We start from the raw sequence: 19,286 nt of genomic DNA, 5'->3' as shown, positions 1-19,286 counted from the left end.
TACAAAACTTAATTCACTGTAGTTTTGAGAAGTTCTTAAATGAATGAGATGGCGAACAGTATTTTAAACATTTTAATGTAAAGTCTTGACATGAGGCAGAAATGTTAAAATTGTGACAGCAATATCCATCGATTTTACATCATAGTACATGGAGAAAGTTGGAGGGAATGTGAGCCTTAACTTCAAATATCCTGGTTTTTACTGGTTTGTTCTAAATAGTTTTTTAATCTTTTGAAAAAAGTCATTCAGGAGATGGAGAGGTGAGGTAAGGCACAGATATTTTTGGATTGCATTAAAAAATGTGATCAAAGCGTGTGTGCACACATTCATTTTGAAATCAGTGAATCAATCCTGTGAACTTTGCTTCACAGGCACACTTTGAAAAATGGCTAAAATTTAAACATCCTCAGTCTTGTAGCTCATTGAGCAGATACATTGAAAAGACTTTATTGAAACTGTTAATGTTAGTGGCTTGTCTGGCTGCTGGGCATTTTTATTTTTTTTTTTTAAATCCTCATGAATCATTTTTAAAAGAAAAATTCAACTTTACTTTGGCTCAAAAGTTAGATCTTTTCAACAAGCTTTTGCAAAACTTAAGATCAATAGAAATGTATGTTTTTTAAAATTCCAACACAGATAGCATTTTTAAACAAATATTTCCCCTCACATTGGAACCAAAACCTGAAGATCTGAATATCTACCAATGAAACTGATTTAATAGAATTTAATTGTCCAGACTAAGAGCAGTGCTAAAAGCAATCAAGTGACATAAACATAAGCAAGGATATGCAGAAAACGAAATCTACTATCTAAAGTGTGATTTAAAAGAAAAAAGTCTTTGTGGTGATATCCGAAGGCAGCAACCTGCAGAAAGCCTAGGAGGAGTGTTCACCACCCCAGTCTCCTGGGAAAATGGAAAGTAATGGGATTCCTAGCAGATTGCAAAGTAAATGAACAATGGAGGGAAACATTTGAACTACTCATATACCTTACAGGGTTCTAAATTCACTGTATCATTCAGGAAAAGGATCTGAGTGCCATTGTGGGCAGCGAGTGAAAACCTTGGCTCAATGTGCACTTGCAGTTAAACAAGATTTTAGGATGGGTATATAATGGAGAATAATATGGGGACTATTGTAATGCTTTTGTGTAAATTGATGGGGTGTAGCCTAACCTCGAATGCTGTGTGCAGAAATGGTCGCTTATCTTCCTGCCCAACCCTCTTCTCCCCCCCCCCCCCCACTTTTGGTAAAATTAGAAAGTTCAAAGATTGATAAGAGTGGGATTATTCCTTCGTAAAACACTTTGAGAGCTAGGGATGAAAAGCACTGTATAAGACCTTGGTATTTTTATTATTTTTCAGAAAGATGAATAAGATGAAATGATAAAAGGATATAAAATGAATGGTATAGGAAAGATAGATCAAGGGCTTCTGCTTTTTGTCTCTTAACACAAGTACAAGGGGACATTAAATTAAATTAAAACGTGACAAATTCAAAACTGATGAAAGGAAATATTTTTCACATATGTAATTAAACTGTGGAAATCATTGCTACATGGTGATACTGAGGCCAGAAATTTTGCAAAGTTAAAGAAGAGAGATTGGACACTTGTATGGGTAATAACTTATAATAACTTTGTATGGATAATAGTTATCACTAATGTGAACAGAGATTTTGGAAGATCTATTTAACCTCATGCTTCAGGGTGGAAGCCAAACTCTTACAGGGATTTAGGATGAGACCTAATGTGCAGGCACATCTGCCTAACTTCAGGTTGTTTGCACCTTCCTCTGAAGTATCTGTTTGTACTGTCAGATACAGGACTATATGGATCACGTGAATGATCTGATGTGATAATTCCCACATGTCATGGGAATGGACTGTTTAGGGATGCCATGTTTTATATTGGCCGCTATCAGTAAGGTGTCTGATAAATCTGAAACAACCTCACTACTTACCTTCCCATGGCTCAGTGATCCCTGTCTTCCAAAAGGCTGGACCTCAGGAAAAGCCTGGTGTAGGGCTCTCTTCCATCTGGAATCAGGCCTGTCATCTTATTCCCTCATCTTGAGAGTAAACAAAAAAAAAGAAAACAATTCAATGAAACAAAACTAAAAAAGAAATAAGAAAGAAAAACTATACAACGAAATAAACAGTTGTAAAAGTAATACAGGAAAAGCAGTAATATTGCTTCTTAGATCCTCAATAGTGTCATAGCAAACTCTGGATCATCGGACTCCGAGCTGATCTACTAGGAGATCCCATGGGTGTGGAGGGAAGCTAGTTGCATCTGCATTGATAGTGTGAGGGCATAGCAGGACATAACTCCTTGTCTTCACCGCATTTGCGTGGGTAGTTGTGTAGGGCAGGACTATCTAAAGCACTGAGTGGAACAAAACAAAAACAAGAATAGGTGCAAACAGACATTCTATACTTGCTCCAGAGTGTTATGCCAGGAACTATGGGACACATACAGAGGTGGGCAAACTATGGCCCAGGGAATGCATCTGGCCCTCCAGACATTTTAATCTGGCCCTTGAGCTCCTACTGGGGAGTGGGGTCCAGGGCTTGCCCTGCTCTGGCACTCCAGCCGGGGAGCAGGGTCAGGGGCTTGTCCCACCCCACGTGGCTCCCAGAAGCAGCAGCATGTCCCCCCTTCAGCTCCTATGTGTGGGGCAGCCAGGAGGCTCTGCACACTGCCCCTGCCCCAAGCGCTGCCCCCGCAGCTCCCATTGGCCAGGAACTGCAGCCAATGGGAGCTACAAGATAGCGTCTGTGGACAGGGCAGCACACAGAGCCGCCTGGCTGCACCTCTGCATAGGAGCCGGAGTGGGGACATGCTGCTGCTTCTGGAAGCTACTTGAGGTAAGTGCTGCCTGTAGCTTGCACCCCTGATCCCCTCTCGTGCCCCAACCCCCCTGCCCCATCCCTGATCCCCCTCCCACCCACCAAACCCCTCAGTCCTAGCCCAGAGCAGCCTCCTGTGCTCCCAACCCGTCATCCCCAGCCTTACCCCAGAGCCTGCACCCCCAGCCAAAGACCTCACCCTCACCCCCCCCATCCCAACCCCCTGCGCCAGCCAGAGCCCTAACCCCATCCTGCACCAACCCTCAATTTTGTGAGCATTCATGGCCCGCCATACAATTTCCATACCCAGATGTGGCCCTCGGGCCAAAAAGTTTGCCTACCCCGTACATGTACAACACATAGGCATTCGAGGAGTGCTGTGTGAGAGCATGGTACACTCAAAACACTGATACACCCACGGAACATGGTACACTCAGAACAGCATGGATGTTTTGTATTAGTCCTCCTTTGTGCCCGATCTGCAGAGGATAACCATTACAACCCCACCTAGAGAACCATGGCTCTTCAGCATATACTGTAAAAGATCATGCTCTTAGCTCTGGAGGTCCTCAGTTCAATCCTTGGGATGTTGGTCAAAATGTTGATGTCATGCATGCACTAGTGTAAATGGCACTGATGCAGTTCTCTTGTGTAAATGCACCCTATGATTGTGTCCTATTAATTTTCTAGCTGTAAATATAGAAGCCAAAGTTAATACTTTTTTTCAGATGACAAAAGTTCTATGCAAGTAACTTACTTTTCCCAGATTCCTATATTCTGGTAACACCTATTTTGTATGAGTAAAGTCTTTTATATAAATAACTTTTTTATTTCAGAGATGGATAGCTTTAGGATAGCAGAGGGCCATAAAATCCACTAAAAACCCCTTTGGTGGGCGATAAAGAAAACAGCCTCCCTCCCCCAAAAATAAAGATTGAGCCAGGTTGGTGTGGTGCACAGTCTTTTAGTGAAATTGTTACTGCCTCATCAGCACAGTTTACCTCTGTCCCATGCCTCCCAGCTGGTTACTGCCTACCCATTAATGATTTGGGAGCTGAAAGCCAATGAGGTTTCAGCCAGGGTCTTCGCTCTCCACCAAGCATAGGAAGTAACCAGAGCTTAGATGGCATGGGACGGAGTTGGAGCCTGTGTTGAAAGGGAGTAGAGTGGAGGCAGAGATTGGAGTCAGCAGGACTTCATGTGCCAAGTCGTAATGGCACTCAAATTTGGCCTGGCTGCCCCTCCATCATGTCACCATGGAAGGGGCTCTGCTGTTATGCCACCCAGCTTATGCCGCTGCCAGCCCCCAACCCCCCCAAAATATATTCACCAGCTTCATATGGTCAGGCTAAATAAAACAAGCTGGTTGGCTGGATGAGGCCAATGTCTGCCTTATTTTTTCATCTTTAAGTATAAATGAATTTTATTTGGTTTATGAAATTTTGTTTGTGGATTTATACCTTTTTTATACGGAGTTTTTAAGTCATGAATAATTTTATACTTGCAATATTCAGTACTTTATAGCTGATCTGCAACAACCTTATCAGCAGCATAGCAATGCTTACAATTATTGTACAATATTTGTTTGAAATGTTACCAATTTACTTCACCTTCTGTTTTCTCTTGTCTCCCTCCATGACCTCTTAGCCCTAAAATAGAGAGCTTTAAGTAAACAATTTTATGGACAACAAATGTGTGTGTTTTTATTATGCTATACTAATTTAATACCTATTTGTATTTCTTAGCATTCTCCATCGGAGCCCTTCGTAGAGAAACCAGTACCGGATATGACTCAGGTTAGTGGACTGAATACCCAGCTAGTGAAAAATGATGATTACCTGCCACCGATTGAACAGCAGTCTCAGCAAAAGAAGAAGAAAAAGAAAAACAATCACATTCTTGCAGAGGGTCCTAGTAAAGGTTTTGGTAAGGAAGATTTTCCTGGTGGTCTTGACAGCCAGGATCAAACCAGGAACTCATTGGATTTCTCCCAAGAAGAGAAAAAGAAAAAGAAAAAGCCCAAGTCAAAAAAGGAGCTGAAGGATCCTAAAGAACCCAAGGAAAAGAAGGAGCCTAAGGAACCCAAGCCTCCCAAAACCCCCAAGCCTCCCAAAGAGCCAAAGGAAAAGAAAGCAAAAAATACCACACCAAAACCCAAGACCAGCAAAAAGACAAGGTAGGTCAGGAAATACCTCTTTGGCTATTTGTACTGTATGTATTTGTGGGATTTAAAAAAAAAAATACAAGAAGAATGGGGGAAATAATTTTGTTGGCTAGGGATTGTACCAATTTTAATTATTTTTCCCCTTTTTTTAAAAAAAAAAAATGGGAGGGGCAAAAAACCCACATAGCCCTAAATGAAATCGTTATGCTGATACAAAAATTGCAGCCTCTCTAATCCTGTTTTCTCGTAGTTGGAACAGGAGAATTATCTCCACTTGGCTTTGTGATCCGTTTTAGGATCAGGGTTAAAATCCTAGTAGGCCATATAAGAGAGAGATCAAATCGCAGTACTGTACAGTCATTCCAAAGCAAACCTTCCTCTTCTTCCCCCCCCCCCCCCATATCACGAGTACAAATGTTCACTGAGAAAACTGAGGGGAAAAATATTAAAACTGATTTTTCATTTGTATCTAAAATTTCTTACAACTGTTCTGAACCTGTTCCAAACATCTGAATCTGTTTTTCAAGATGTGGCTAATGTTAGAAAATATATAACTTCCAGATGGAAGCACAGCCAGACCTGGTTAATCCAAATCAGTTTGCAGAATCCATTTGTATTAAGATTAAAAATAAATTTCGATTAACAAATCTGATTCGCGTGTATTCTGCGAGGTTGGTTACTGTTTAATTCTTTGATACAGATATATGGATAAATGAAGCTCAGATAGTATGGACTTCTAGTAAGAATGAAAGGTTATTCGGGTGGATAGCGAAACTAGTGTTTATTGAAGAATCTTTGTAAATTGGCAGGGTGAAATGTCCTATAAAAGCTTTCGCAAAAAGAAAAGGAGTACTTTTGGCACCTTAGAGACTAACAAATTTATTTGAGCATAAGCTTTCGTGAGCTACATGCATCCGATGAAGTGAGCTGTAGCTCACGAAAGCTTATGCTCAAATAAATTTTAGTCTCTAAGGTGCCACAAGTACTCCTTTTCTTTTTTGCGAATACAGACTAACACGGCTGCTACTCTGAAACCTGTAAAAGCTTTTTGAGCTTTCCAGTACAATTGAACCTACTTATAATTTACAAACAAATATATATAATAGTTCCAGATGTGTTTATATGTACAGTAGTTTAATGTTCAAGTACATGTTACTGAATCCTGGTAGTAGACTGAACAGCTTTCCCACTGTATTCTTTTGAAACTAGAGTACTGTATCAGCTAAATGAAAAGATTAATTGTTTGCATGGGGACAGGGTATTCATAGTTTTTGGGTTTTGTGAAGTTTTTTTGCCTTTTTTTAAAGGCCACAAAGGGAAGGGACTGTTTTATGATTATCTAATTCAGCCTCTCACCATAACACAGGTCTCACCCAGCCATTTCTACATCAAGAACTGAAAGACATAAGATTTATTTAAAAAAACAAAACAAACAAAAAACTTCACTGCAAACCTTTTCAGCTAGGTGCTATGAATATAGTTTCTACAGACAGTCTTTCAGAATTTAATAATGCTTAAGGTTAGAAAGAATTTGGCGTCCAAAATTATATGTAGTTTCCTATGGATTGGAATTGACATCAGGCCTCAACGTTTGCGATGCCACATAACCCAGGGTGATAAGTCTGTGCAGGGTCACCCCAAGTGAAGTCATGGGACCACACTTTGCGGGCAGGGGAGTAGACTCTCGTTTCAGGGAACAGAGCTGCTCTCTTGCATGCCTGTGCGGGGGAAACTTTATTCTTTTTCCTCCTCCCTTTGCAGTATCCCTTGCAATTGGATGGGTGAATTTTGTAATAATCATAGTTGCAAAGTTCTGTTCTTCCCATACTTTGGGGAAACGTACATGGGATCATGAACAATACTTGCAGCCTCTTACCCTAATAGGCAGGACTATTTAAGAAAAGTGTACTTGCCCAGTCAGTCACAGCCTTGATTCATTATTGCCAAATGTACTTTTCAAGTCCAATGAAGTGAGCTGTAGCTCACGAAAGCTTATGCTCTAATAAATTTGTTAGTCTCTAAGGTGCCACAAGTACTCCTTTTCTTTTTTCAAGTCCAGATTCGCTTCAGTCTATCTGCTTTGATAGCTTCAGTATCTGGGAGGCAAACCTTGTCAAAGAACCTGCTGACTTAGGAGGGGTAACAGATTGCTAAGGAATATGACTTCTGTGAAAGATATTTGTCCGCTTTTGCCACGCAATGCCACCGACTGGGAAATCTGTCCAGTAACATTTTGTAATTGAATCAAAGTTTTAAGTGAATCAACAGGCTAAACCAATAATCTAGTCATAGTGCTTCAGCTGGTCAGAGGAATCTTAAATGATGCAGCTTTATCTTGCTATAGTGCTACCTCACTAGGAAGACTATGCCACTCAGAATTTACATTTAGGTGCATCCATTTTAGTCATCTCTGCTGATGTTAAAGGATAATTACACAAATCGAATATGTGATGCTGAAGGTGATGGGGTGTTTTGGCTGTTAGTGCTATTTATATTACCATAGTAGCTTGCTTCTAGGCGTTGGATTACAGTAGTGGCAATTTTGCATTTGGAAAGTTCTGTGATACTGGTTACTTTCAATCTCTAACTTGAGTTTATGTAAAAAGCCATTTTTTTAGGGAATGGGATAAGTGTTTGAAATGAGAGAGAGAATTCAGAGGTGTCTCTCTCTACATACAAAATATGAGGCATTTCCATTAACCAAATTCGGTTGGAAAAGGGTAGCCCTTTTACTGGATCATTCAAAAAGTATTGCTACATAGATAGTACAGAGACAAAAACTGCCACTGAAGTGAAAGGATGAAAAAATGAATTGAATTAAATTATAAAATGGGCGATATATATTAAAGTAGCAGATTATAATCAATATGCATACTTTTATTAAAACAGCACATCAGAATTAACTAGCCATGTAATCCTCTTATTGACCATGAAAGTATAGAAAAATCTTGGAACCTTCCCTTCTCCTTTCTTTGGAGTAAGCCTTGAAGAAATCAGTAAACTGCCTGGTAGAGATGCATCTTAATCACATGATGAACAAAACAGTTGAATAACAGAAGAAGTTGACATTTGTAGTGCTCATGTGAAATACATTTCCAGTGGCATCCCAGAAATCTAGGAAACTTCAAAATACTTCAAAAGTGAATTTCATTGTACAGTTTGGTACTTTTGGAAAGCAAATCCATGGGCTAGGATGGCATGGTTTAACTTCCTGTGGCTGTTAGCATGGCCCTAAAAGCAATAGTAAAAGTATACACAGAAATGGAGGCTGGAAGAAATGAAGGGAAAAAAATCGCGGGCGCGCGCTCGCTCTCTCTCTCTCTCTCTCTCTCTCTCTCTCAGTTCAAGATCACTGTAGCCATATAATATTTTTGAGAGATTTCAAAATTTTGGGCCCTGAGTACAGATAAAAGATAGTATCCAAAATCATTCTTTCAGTAGATTAACTACATGTGTGCCAAGGATTATGTGGGTCACTAAAGTCTGCCAGTTTTCCTTTTAGTAACCTGGGCTACCAGACTGAAAGAAATTTGTTCTTCCCTGCTGCCATTTTTTCTATTAGTTATTTCAACTGAGTATAAAGCATCTGAAAAGCTTTTGTTTTTTCTAAAAGCTTTTAGAAAATGTTTCACTACATTCCAGGCTGTACAGAAATTTTGTCAGTGCCAGCATTTAGGGGAGAGGGAGTAGCAAGTTTTGTCCGTCTCTGTGTCTTCAGGAAAATGTCCATTAGTTTTGAGGAAGATGGGGAAATGGGAAATGTACACTTCTGAAATGCCCAGAATCTACTCCTAAAGTCCATGCAGCTCTCCTTAAAGCCATCACTTACGGTGCAATCTACATTATGTATGAGAGTCAGATTGCTTGGTTTATTACATGGTTGTTTGTGAACCAGTTACAACGTGGTTAACACTTCTAGTGTGGGGACTTTAACCTAAACCCAAGGCTTAGTCCAGTTATGGGACATAGTAGGCCCATTCATAACCAATATCTTGAGCCGGGCACAGGATAACCATGTTGTAACAAAGCCACCTGGCTCTTTATATTTGTATTGCAAAACAGCCCTGTGCAAGGGACACAATTAAGTTTGGCAAAAAGAAAAGGAGGACTTGTGGCACCTTGGAGACTAACAAATTTATTTGAGCATAAGCTTTCATGAGCTACAGCTCACTTCATCAGATCCATTCAGTGGAATGCATTCAGTGGATTTTCCACTGCATGCATCCAATGAACTGAGCTGTAGCTCACGAAAGCTTATGCTCAAATAAATTTGTTAGTCTCTAAGGTGCCACAAGTCCTCCTTTTTCTTTTTGCGGGTACAGACTAACACGACTGCTACTCTGAAACCTGTAATTAAGTTTGGGAGGATTTGTGTTTTTAAAGCCTTCTCTATACCTGTTATCAAGAGGACTAAACCTAAGCAAAACACCATAACAAAGATGGAGTCTAGGGCAGCATCTCGCTTGGTGAATAAAGGGAACCGTTGGCTTTTTCACCCTCAGAGCTCTTGGACCCTGCTGGGGGAACTTTTGTCTTTTGTATCACCTTGACTAGTGAGTGTTTACTAAATTCTGAATTACTTTGTATATCCAAGTAATTGCCTTCTGGAATGAAGCTTCTCCCTCCTTCCTGCAGTCCAAAGCTACTGCAATGGGGTGGTGGTAATGCAACATTCTCGCCTACAGAGGATGGAAGCAGACTTCCATCTCCACCAGAAATGGATCATTCATCCCTGCAGGGCATTCTGATTCATCTTCTGCTTGCAGCACATAAGCAGAGGGTTGTTTGCTCTATTCATTTTTGCAGGTCAAATGGTTGCATATTAATTTTTTCAGGTTTTCCTTTTATTGCAGGGTTCATTTTAGAAATTTGTCTATGGGCTAATGTCCCTTAGATGAAAAAAGAAAAGGATCCAAATTTTAACCATAAGATTTATTTATTTTGGAATTTTAGACAACAATAAGAGTACCCATCCAATGTTTTGGTGAACCTTGACATTCTTTTAAATTACACTAAAAATAAACAGACTAGTTAGTAATCCCTGATCAGATTAAATAACCCAACAACAGTACGTTTCTAACAAGAACTAGTTGACTCCCTGCTCAATCCTTTGGAGCCTGCCACGCTGTTTTTTTGATACTTTCAAGTCGCATAACACAGCAATCCCAGTTTGTGATGCATTGACCTACCTGGCTCTTCTGGTGGTGGTTATTGTCTGACTTACAAAAAGCACTATTTTGTTGGGATACATATTGTCTCCAACTTTAGTTCTTTCTTCCTGTTGTCATGCTTTTCTTCTCTTGCTGTCATTCTTTTATTATTGTTGTCCCCCATTGCCATTCTGATGATTGTGCTGCTAGTGATTTTATTTGGGACATTATAGTATGCTGCCTTAAGGAATAAGAACATTCAGCACAAAGTTAGTATTGGATACTGGATTCCGAATCATATAATCTGAAATGATGCCTGGTGGTATATATGCTTTAAATAAAAAAGCTATTTTTAACAGCAAATTTTGATTATTTATTATTTTTTAAACTGTGCTAGGTTGATGCATTCTGTTTGGTGCCTGGAACCACTTGGCCCGTGAGGTCTTGTGCCTATGACATAAATACTGTATGTACAAGTAGCCTATCTCATCTTGAATTTATTCCAAAAATTTAGGGAATACCATCCTGTAAATACTGATATTTAATACAGACACCTAAGGCATCAAAGTCAGTTTTTAGATGTCTAACATAGGTTTTAGATACTTAAATTTGTATTTAGGCACCTACCTTTATGCACCTACATCTAAAAATTGAGCCCTAAATACCTGAACTATCTAAACTCTGAATGGGATGTGTTTTTTATTAGCAGGTTAGGTAGAAAAGCAGGTTGTAAGGGATCCACTTAGCAGTTATGAACATTACAGCTGATTTGTGAAATATGGAGAGGAAAGCAAGATTGTTGACAGGTTCAGGAAGTGTTTGTTTCGACCCACCAGGTGAAGTCACCTCCCGGTGGGCCTACAGCATGACTATAGTATAGATGCAGATCCTCTCTCAGTTTAGAGATTGAGCCTTGTTGCTTTTGTAGTTTCCTTCACCCTTTCTCTTCTAAATGATGTACTGGATAAATAGAATTAAAAATATTGTAATTATTAAACAATGGAATCTGCAGTTGACTTGTTCATTAAAGCAAAATATAGGACTTGTAGAAAAATTGCTGTCATGAAGCAATTTAGATTTTTTTCCCCCACGTGAATAGTACTTTTATATGTACCTGCTTTGCAGCAGACCTGGCATGAGGATGATTTGAAATCCTGTCCAAATTACTTAGTACGTATCTCCTGTTACTAAGAGAGACTTGGGGGAGTTGAAGCACAGCTTGTATATGTAGGTCATAAAAGGCACATATGAAGGTGTTTAACTCACACCCTCTACTGTTACTAAGAGGGGAAGGTCTAATGGAGTTCAGAAAGAAATCTTTGTGTAGTTAAATCTGCTACAAGTACCTCACTTGGGTGCATATTCTTTGTCTGAATCTTCCTGTGTGATAAGCATTTGGAGATGCTGTATGACTTGAACAAATTTGTGAACATTCCATAGAGCATTCTTAGGAAGGGCAGACAGAGGATCATTAGCACTTTCTTGCCTTTCAGCAAATTGATATTTTACCAAATCTGGGCTATGCTGTTCTTCAGGACATTAAGGCTGTTATTCATATGTGATAGTGCACCCAGGGCACAGTAACTACTACTAAATTAAATTGTATGCTTTGCTCTGATTTATAGAGGTCACCAGTGAAAAGTACTAGCCTGTCAACTTACTTTACCTGGCAATGGTTCAACTCCCTGACAAGCTTACCTTTGATTTAAACAAATTTGAGAAATATGTAAAGTTTTGGAAGCAGTTTTGCACTGATTTGATAAAAGAAACCACAAAATGCTGTAGCGCAGGTGTTGAGAATGTTTGAAAGCTGATTGAGAGAAGCAGATGGCTTTAGTCAGTGGCATCCAGCCAAAAGAGCAGGTGCTGGTCATGTGACCACTGGTTACCAGGGTAATCTGATTGCTCTTGGCGTGCAGATGAAAGGAAAGGGGCCCAGTGTTCAGCTGTAGTATTGTATAATTTGTGGCAGTTAGAGCGGAAATAAATGCTGGAAATGGAGCCTCATAGTAAGGGAGACTTCTGTCCATGTGTAGCATGCACACTAGGACGGTTGGAAGGGGAACTGTTTTATAGATTATTTTTTTAATGATTTGTCTTACGTGGTTCTTTCAGTGGTACCAAACTCTTTAGAACGTTGTCAAATGAGATTTTTTTTGAAAGCTAAACTGTATTACTGTGCTCTAGAATTTTGCTTTAATTAAGCTGTATTTTTTAATTTCCCAATATATTAATGTGTAAACATGCAAATCTCTTGTGAACATTGTTTTTAAATATATAGCCATATTACAAAGCAGGAAAAATGCATCCTAGAAATTCTTAAAACCAAACATGGTACAACTGTATTTGTATGATTTGTTTTACAAACCTTAATAATATAAATATGCTCTCATTTGATAAATGCTTAAATCAGTTAGAGTTTCTTATTAGATGTTACAGGATTGAAAATTACCAAGTTTTTTTCCAACTAGCATCCCTGATATGCAATTATGAATGTAAATAAATGGAAGCTGTTTAAAAGTTCTTGAGATGTCTGCCTATTTCAGTTTTTCACTTGACAAATCTGAGTATGATTTTACATAAATTTTTTTTAAATGTTTCAGCACGAATGTTATCCACTCTTTAAAAGCAATCATCTGTCAAACCTGCAACAGACATGGAGGGGAAAAGAGCACATATATAGAACACAGAAATCTACTTAAAACTTCAAAAATTGAGCACATTTTAAATTGCTCATAAATTTCCCCCTCTCAATCTTACATTTTTTGGTGTCATTTTAAGAATTTGACCTATATAATGTTCAAAATCCCCTAGTATTTAATTGGAAGATGGAGATTTTGAGGTATGTCTTCTCAGGTATGTAGTTTCTTTAAATTTAAGTTTATATGCACAGACAGTGTTAAATACAGTGAGAGGATGATACAAAATACCCAACTCCTTGGAAGCTTGAATCTATTTTAAAAACAACCAAAAACCCCACAATTCCCCCCCCCACCCCCCCCAATCACATTAGTGTGGTGGTGATGTAGCCTTTCTCGTGAATCTTCAGCTATTGGTGTTTCTCTCTCTCTCACACTCTCACACACTCGCGCGCTCGCGCTCTCTCTCTCTCTCTCTCTCTCTCTCTCTCTCTCTCTCTCTCTCTCTCTCACAGAGAGAGAGAGACTTAAAAAGCACTGGAGAACTTGGGCAGAGGCAGGTTAGGAAAGAAATCATTTTGGCTACCCTGGACAATTACAGACCTGGTCAGGTGAAGTGAAATGTAATTAATCCCTGCTGCACAAGCTGACCACACCTACAAATTACGGTTGCTCTAATTGTCTGGGTATGTCTGACCTGAGACTTGAAATAAAAACTGTCCTGCCTCAGTTTCCTTGTAAACAGAATGAAACTAAAGAATAAAAAGGATGGTTTGCTCATTACGTTCACTATTTTGATAAATTTCTCCTATGGCTCTGCTTAGCTGATTCTTCTCCATACTTGCATTTAAAGAAAAATGCACATAGTGATCATACATTCTACTTTTCCTCAGATTTATCATGGAGCTCAACTATTCGGAATTCACAAAGATATTGAAGTGGAAGTCCAGTTTTCATTTTAGCCGCTCATTTGACTCTTATCAAATATTCTAGTCAATCCATCCAACATTAAGTGCAGTCCACATCAGCAGCTTGACCTTGGCAAAGGAAAGTAAGGTGTCATGCTAAAAAGGTCAAAGGGAAGTATATAAAAATAACAGAGATCAATGATATTTTAAAGACTTGTTTAGCTCCTGAAAATAAGGCAAAGTGATTAGAGTAACAAAATAACTAGGGATAAACATGCCTTCATAGTTCAACATATTACAATAGTACATTAGTATTTAAATTTTTCTCACTCAATCACTAACCAAAGATATTTGTTTTAGTAACAAGAAACCAGACTCGGAAACTAGTGCAGTGAAGAAAAAGGTCAACAAGGGAAAGGAAGGTTCTGAAAACTCGGATTTAGAGAAAACACCACCACCATCTCCTCATGAAGAAGAAGATGACCCAGGTGTTCAGGTAATGCCATTATTTTGACATTCAAAACCTAATTTAGCACTGGGTAACTGTGTGTGTGTGTGTGTGTGTGTGTGTGTGTAAAACATAAACCATGATTCCATTAGTGAGATGCTTTTAAGATATTTTCTTTGTTGGCTGAAATAGTATATCAAGCAAGGTAAGAATCGGAGATCCCAGTGGCGAATAGTGTGTTAAAAGAACTCTTGTTTGTAATTTGGCTTTATTGGTTTGTCATCTGTGAATATATACAAATGAGTTTCACTTTCTTTCCCCTCTGTCACTATATTGTATTCTGATGCTGGCCTTTCTAGTGTAGATATATTACTAGAAGTCTTTATGTGGTCTAGCCTAGCTGGCATTTTTGTTTTTTTGCATTTAAACTTCTTGGTGGTCCCTTTTAGGACAAGCAAAAAGTATGACAGAGCAGGGTAGGGAAACTTTTATTGCTACTGCTTGTATTATACCTGTCCTGTGGATAAATAAAGGACTTCCATCTGTAGGTCTGTCAGTTGTAAACTTCAGGAGTGCTAAATTCCCTTAGGAATTTGCTGATGTATTCTGCTCATGTTATCCTCGCACGCTTATTTTAAATAAAATTTGGAAATGAAAACATTCATTTTATTTAGTGGAGATATTCAGATATTGCTCAGGTAACCACACAGAGAGTTGTTCAGCACACAGGTCACAAATGTACTGTTTTTTCCTCTCTTGTGAGCCTGTTAAAGATGTTACATTCTGTGGCATTGCTGTTCAATGGATCATTTCTAGATGTTGTGAAGGAGGTTGGCAAGAGATGGCGTTTTAGTGCATGGCACAATTAGTCTTTCCTTTTACCACATTTTTCAATAAAGGTTATAAAATTTATTATAATAAAACTCAGAAACGTATACACTATACTAGTTCAAAAAGCAAACACATAGAAACACCCCAAAGCACTATTTGTCTGCTTCCCACAGTCCAGTCCCTCTTTTCCCCCTCTCCCCCTTTTTCTTTTCTTTTTCTTCACTCTTTAGTAGCTATGACATCTCAGAATAATGCATTCTGGAACAGAAGAGCAGATACAAGCAGCATGACATTAAGAATATCTAAAGGATGAATTTTTAGTTGTGTTCAGTGTTCCTCTTAGCCTGGTTAATGGGTGAATTCAGGATGTTGCTGATGTAAATAAGCATGTTTGACTAGAGTGTTTAGTTTTTTGCAAATCAACTTAAACAGCATTCTGTTGGTATTGTTAGTTTGAGTGTTAATTGGACAAAAACTTCCTTCTAATCCAATCTGAGACAGACATAAGAACTTTAATAGTTTAATATAAATCTCTCTCTCTCTCTCTCTCTCTCAATGAAAAACAGTTTGTTTTTTCATCATTTGGTAATAAGATATCACTTAAATATTTGATTTTTCATTTGTGCTTTTAAAGTTTTATACTTTTGAAATGCTTGTTTTTTGTATTTATATGTGATTAAGGAAGGACATAGTCAAACACATTAGGACATTCAGAATTAATGTTCCTGAAGAAACTTTACTTTTTTCCTTCACACACATTCTTGTTAATAAGAACTTTCATTACCTTATCACCAATCTATAGAGACTAATACAAATAGTTACATATGCATACAGGGATGCTGAAACAATTTGTATAGTGTGGGTGCTGAGAGCTATTTAACCAAACTGTAAACCCTGTATATAATCTACTTCAAGCTGGGGGGTGCGGCAGCAACCCCAGCCTCCCTAGTGCCAGCCCCTATGAATGCATATTTAGGTTATAGACAATATGAAGCTAAAATGTAAAAATAGAAATTTTTTCCTCTTCTTAGTACTGAATCCTCAGTAAGACTTAGATACAAATGTGTAGTTTTTCCTATTGTTACATAATGCTCCTTAATTAGAAGGAAAATGTATAGTCTTAATATTTTTGCTATGCTGTAACATTCTAGTGTTGTGATGTCATATCTGTAAGTATTACCACAATGAAAAATTAAATATAGATCTGTAGTTTTTATTCAAAGTCTAAGAGCAACTCTATCCATCTTGCTGCCTATAAAACAGCAATGAGTAAAATGTTAAATTGAAAGCACACAAATGCACACATAGATTCAGGCAAGAATACATAAAAATTGAAAAGGCTGATGTGGACATTACAGGAAACAGGAAGCGAACCATGTAAATAAACATAAAATGCAGGATTATCCTTAGTTGTTCAACATCCTTTCATTAAGGAAAAACAAGAGGAGATTTTGGCACCAAAAGTAGTAGCAAATATTTTCAAATATCCAACTATTGCCTTTATATTGCAGTTTAAGGGGAGCTCCTCTAACTTATTTCTTCCAAGATGTAATTATATAGTTGCAATATCTTGCCTAAAGAAATGCTGTAAACTCAGACTTGACCCAAAATTTAGATTTTCATAAGAAAACCTAGCAGAGGGTAGTATTTTTTTATATAAATATTTATATAGCTATATAAATATTTCTAGAGCTATCCAAATATAAATATCTTTAGCTCCATCTATACAGATCAAAAGATGTATACATTTCTATCCATATTTATATATCTACTGAGCCAGTCATACACATTTGTATTTAGTACTGTAGGTGTGCATGGTGCTTTTCAAAGTAAAAGCAGTCTGTACCCCAAAGATCTTATAATCTGAACTGGTTTCATGAGATGACACAAAGAAAAGAGACAGGTAGAAGGGAAGGAGGCATACATAGAAGGCTATGTGGCTTGTTAGATGGTACAATCATAATTTTAGTCTAATTTTTTTTATCATTTAACTTCGTATTTATTGTGTGAAGGCATTGTGCTTGAGGGATTGTGAAAAGGTAGATTTCTATTAGTTTTCTTATATTCCAGTAGAGACCATTATTATTTTTATAAATACTCTCTTTCAGTGTTTGCATACTAAACATTATAGCACTACAAACCATAAAATGAAAATTACTACAAACAAAATTGTAATTAATTTGATTTTTCAATCACCAAGCTGAAAAATGAAAAAAGTAACTAATATAAATATTGAAGAGTAAATTGAAGTGTTCAGGTTGTCATTACTAAGAATCAAAGGTGTTAATTCAGGTACTGTGATCTCTTTTGTTTAAAACTACTGCAAAAATATCATATTAGCTTTAGAAATGTATAATTTGCCAGACTAGCGATTAGTTGAAAATGTTGAGAAAGATTGTTGCAGAAAATGGGGGTTAACTAGTGATTGTTAAAAAATAAATAATTTTTTAAATTCTGCAGTAGGTGTGCATTTGTAGGATACTTCCTGTAGTCTCTCTCTTCTCCTCAAACATATATTTGAATTAACTTGTCTTAATGCAAGCATATTATTTAGGTTGCAAAGTCAAACACTCAAAACTTAAATCTCAGATCTACGGTTGTCTTCATGGGCAGCACATACAAGAGGCTTGGGAAGGTTAAGCCTCCCCAAAATAAGAGGCTGGCCATGTGGGGGGCAGATGCCAGATGCAGCTCACCTTCCTTTGGAGACCAGCCCCCTTTGCACCCTGGGAGTAGGAGTACTGAAGCTCCCTAAAAGTGTGAAGGGGAGGCACCAGTGCCCAGATGGTGGCCCTGGCCTCAGCTCAGCCCCTCCCTTCCTCCTGCTCCACCCTTACGGCAGAAAAAAAGGTGGGAGGGCTGAGGACCAGAGAGGAGTGAGCAGCGGATGGGGCCTCGGAAGAGGTGGACTGTGAGCGGAAGAGGCAGCAAGGATGGCCACAGGGGAGCGTGGAGTGTGGACACGGTCTCGGGAGGAGGGGTGGGCAGGGGCCTGGCAACAGTCTGGACACTGGAGGCCCCACCACTTCTAGGGGAGCTACCAGCACTCCTGGGCTTAGCCTCCCCAAATGAGAGACTCGCACACCACCTATGCTGGTCCTTGCAATCTTAATTCTGCCCTCTTGTATGTCCAGCATGTGTGCTAAATGAGGCAGTAGTCCCCTAGCAAACGCAGTATCTGACCATGTAACTAAATGTTCTCTCATAATGCACATGTCCAAGAGAACAACTAAGATTGCACTGAAAACTGTAAATCTATTTTCTATCTTTTGTGTCCTAGACTTTGTGATTGAAATGTTTCGACCACATTCTAAATATTTACATTTGTTTTTTAGATGCATGTAATTTCTCAATATTCTTTTAAAGAGCAAGAGGTGTAGGGGAGAGAAACTTCTGTACAACTGTAACAACTCCTCATGCATCCCACATAGGGTATGAACCCTGAACTTTCAGTACTATGGCATAGAGTAGTGACACAGGACTAACTACATTACCTGGCAGAAGCGAAGTGGGCTATCCTGAAGAACAGAATGGGCTGGGGTGGGCAAACTTTTTGGCCAGAGGGTCACATCAGGTTTCCGAAATTGTATGGAAGGCTGGTTAGGGGAGGCTGTGCCTCCCCAAATAGCCAGGCGTGGCCCTGCCCCCTATCTGACCCCCTCCCCCGCTTCTTGCCCCCTGACAGCATGGGCATGCCCATCCACCCCCGTTCCCTGTCTCCTAACCCCCAGCTCCTGACTGCCCCTCGCTGCCCCATCAAACCCCACCCTCATGACTGGCCCCCCATTCAACCCCCCTGTTCCCCTTCCTCTGACTGCCCCTGACCCCATACCACACCCCTGACCACCACCCCAAACTCCCCTGCTCTCTGTCTAACCCTCCCTGTCCCCTTACTGCACTGCCTGGAGCAATGGTGCTGGGTGGTGCTACAGCCATGCTGCCCAGAGCACCAGACCAGGCAGCTGTGCCGCCCGGTTGGAGCCAGCCACGCCACCGCGCCGTCCAGAGCACCAGGTCAGGCCGCACCTCTGCAGCTGTGCTGCCCGGCAAGACCTTGCAGCCCCGCTGCCCAGAGCATTGCGCCGGCAGTGCAGTGAGCTGAGGCTGCGGGAAAGGGGGAACAGCAGGGGAGGGCTGGGGGCTAGTCTCCAGGGCCAGGAGCTCAGGGACTGGGCAAGAGGGTCCTGTGGGCCGTAGTTTGCCCACCTCTGGAATAGGCTGTTGACAGTATTTGCTGAGTCAGGGGAGTGGTTTGAGGGAGGCTGGGCCAACTCTGTCTCCATGTGGGAGGGGTGTG

At 39.6% G+C, this 19,286-nt stretch overlaps 1 protein-coding gene across 3 annotated transcripts in view; it reads left to right on the top strand.

The window, feature by feature from the left end:
- The window catches only part of CHD7 (chromodomain helicase DNA binding protein 7), a 185,641-nt gene that overhangs the window by 111,760 nt on the left and 54,595 nt on the right, over nt 1-19,286 (top strand). For all 3 annotated transcript variants that reach the window (XM_038390351.2, XM_038390352.2, XM_043507817.1), the window contains 2 exons: nt 4,595-5,025; nt 14,071-14,206. In XM_038390351.2, coding sequence (XP_038246279.1) covers nt 4,595-5,025; nt 14,071-14,206 — 567 coding nt within the window. The remainder of the gene's footprint in view (nt 1-4,594; nt 5,026-14,070; nt 14,207-19,286) is intronic.

This window comes from Dermochelys coriacea, chromosome 2, assembly GCF_009764565.3.
Source record: "Dermochelys coriacea isolate rDerCor1 chromosome 2, rDerCor1.pri.v4, whole genome shotgun sequence".
In the NCBI taxonomy this organism is placed as follows: Eukaryota; Metazoa; Chordata; order Testudines; family Dermochelyidae; genus Dermochelys; species Dermochelys coriacea.
The sequence above is the reverse complement of the archived record's forward strand: the minus strand, read 5'-3'. Positions and strand labels throughout refer to the sequence as shown.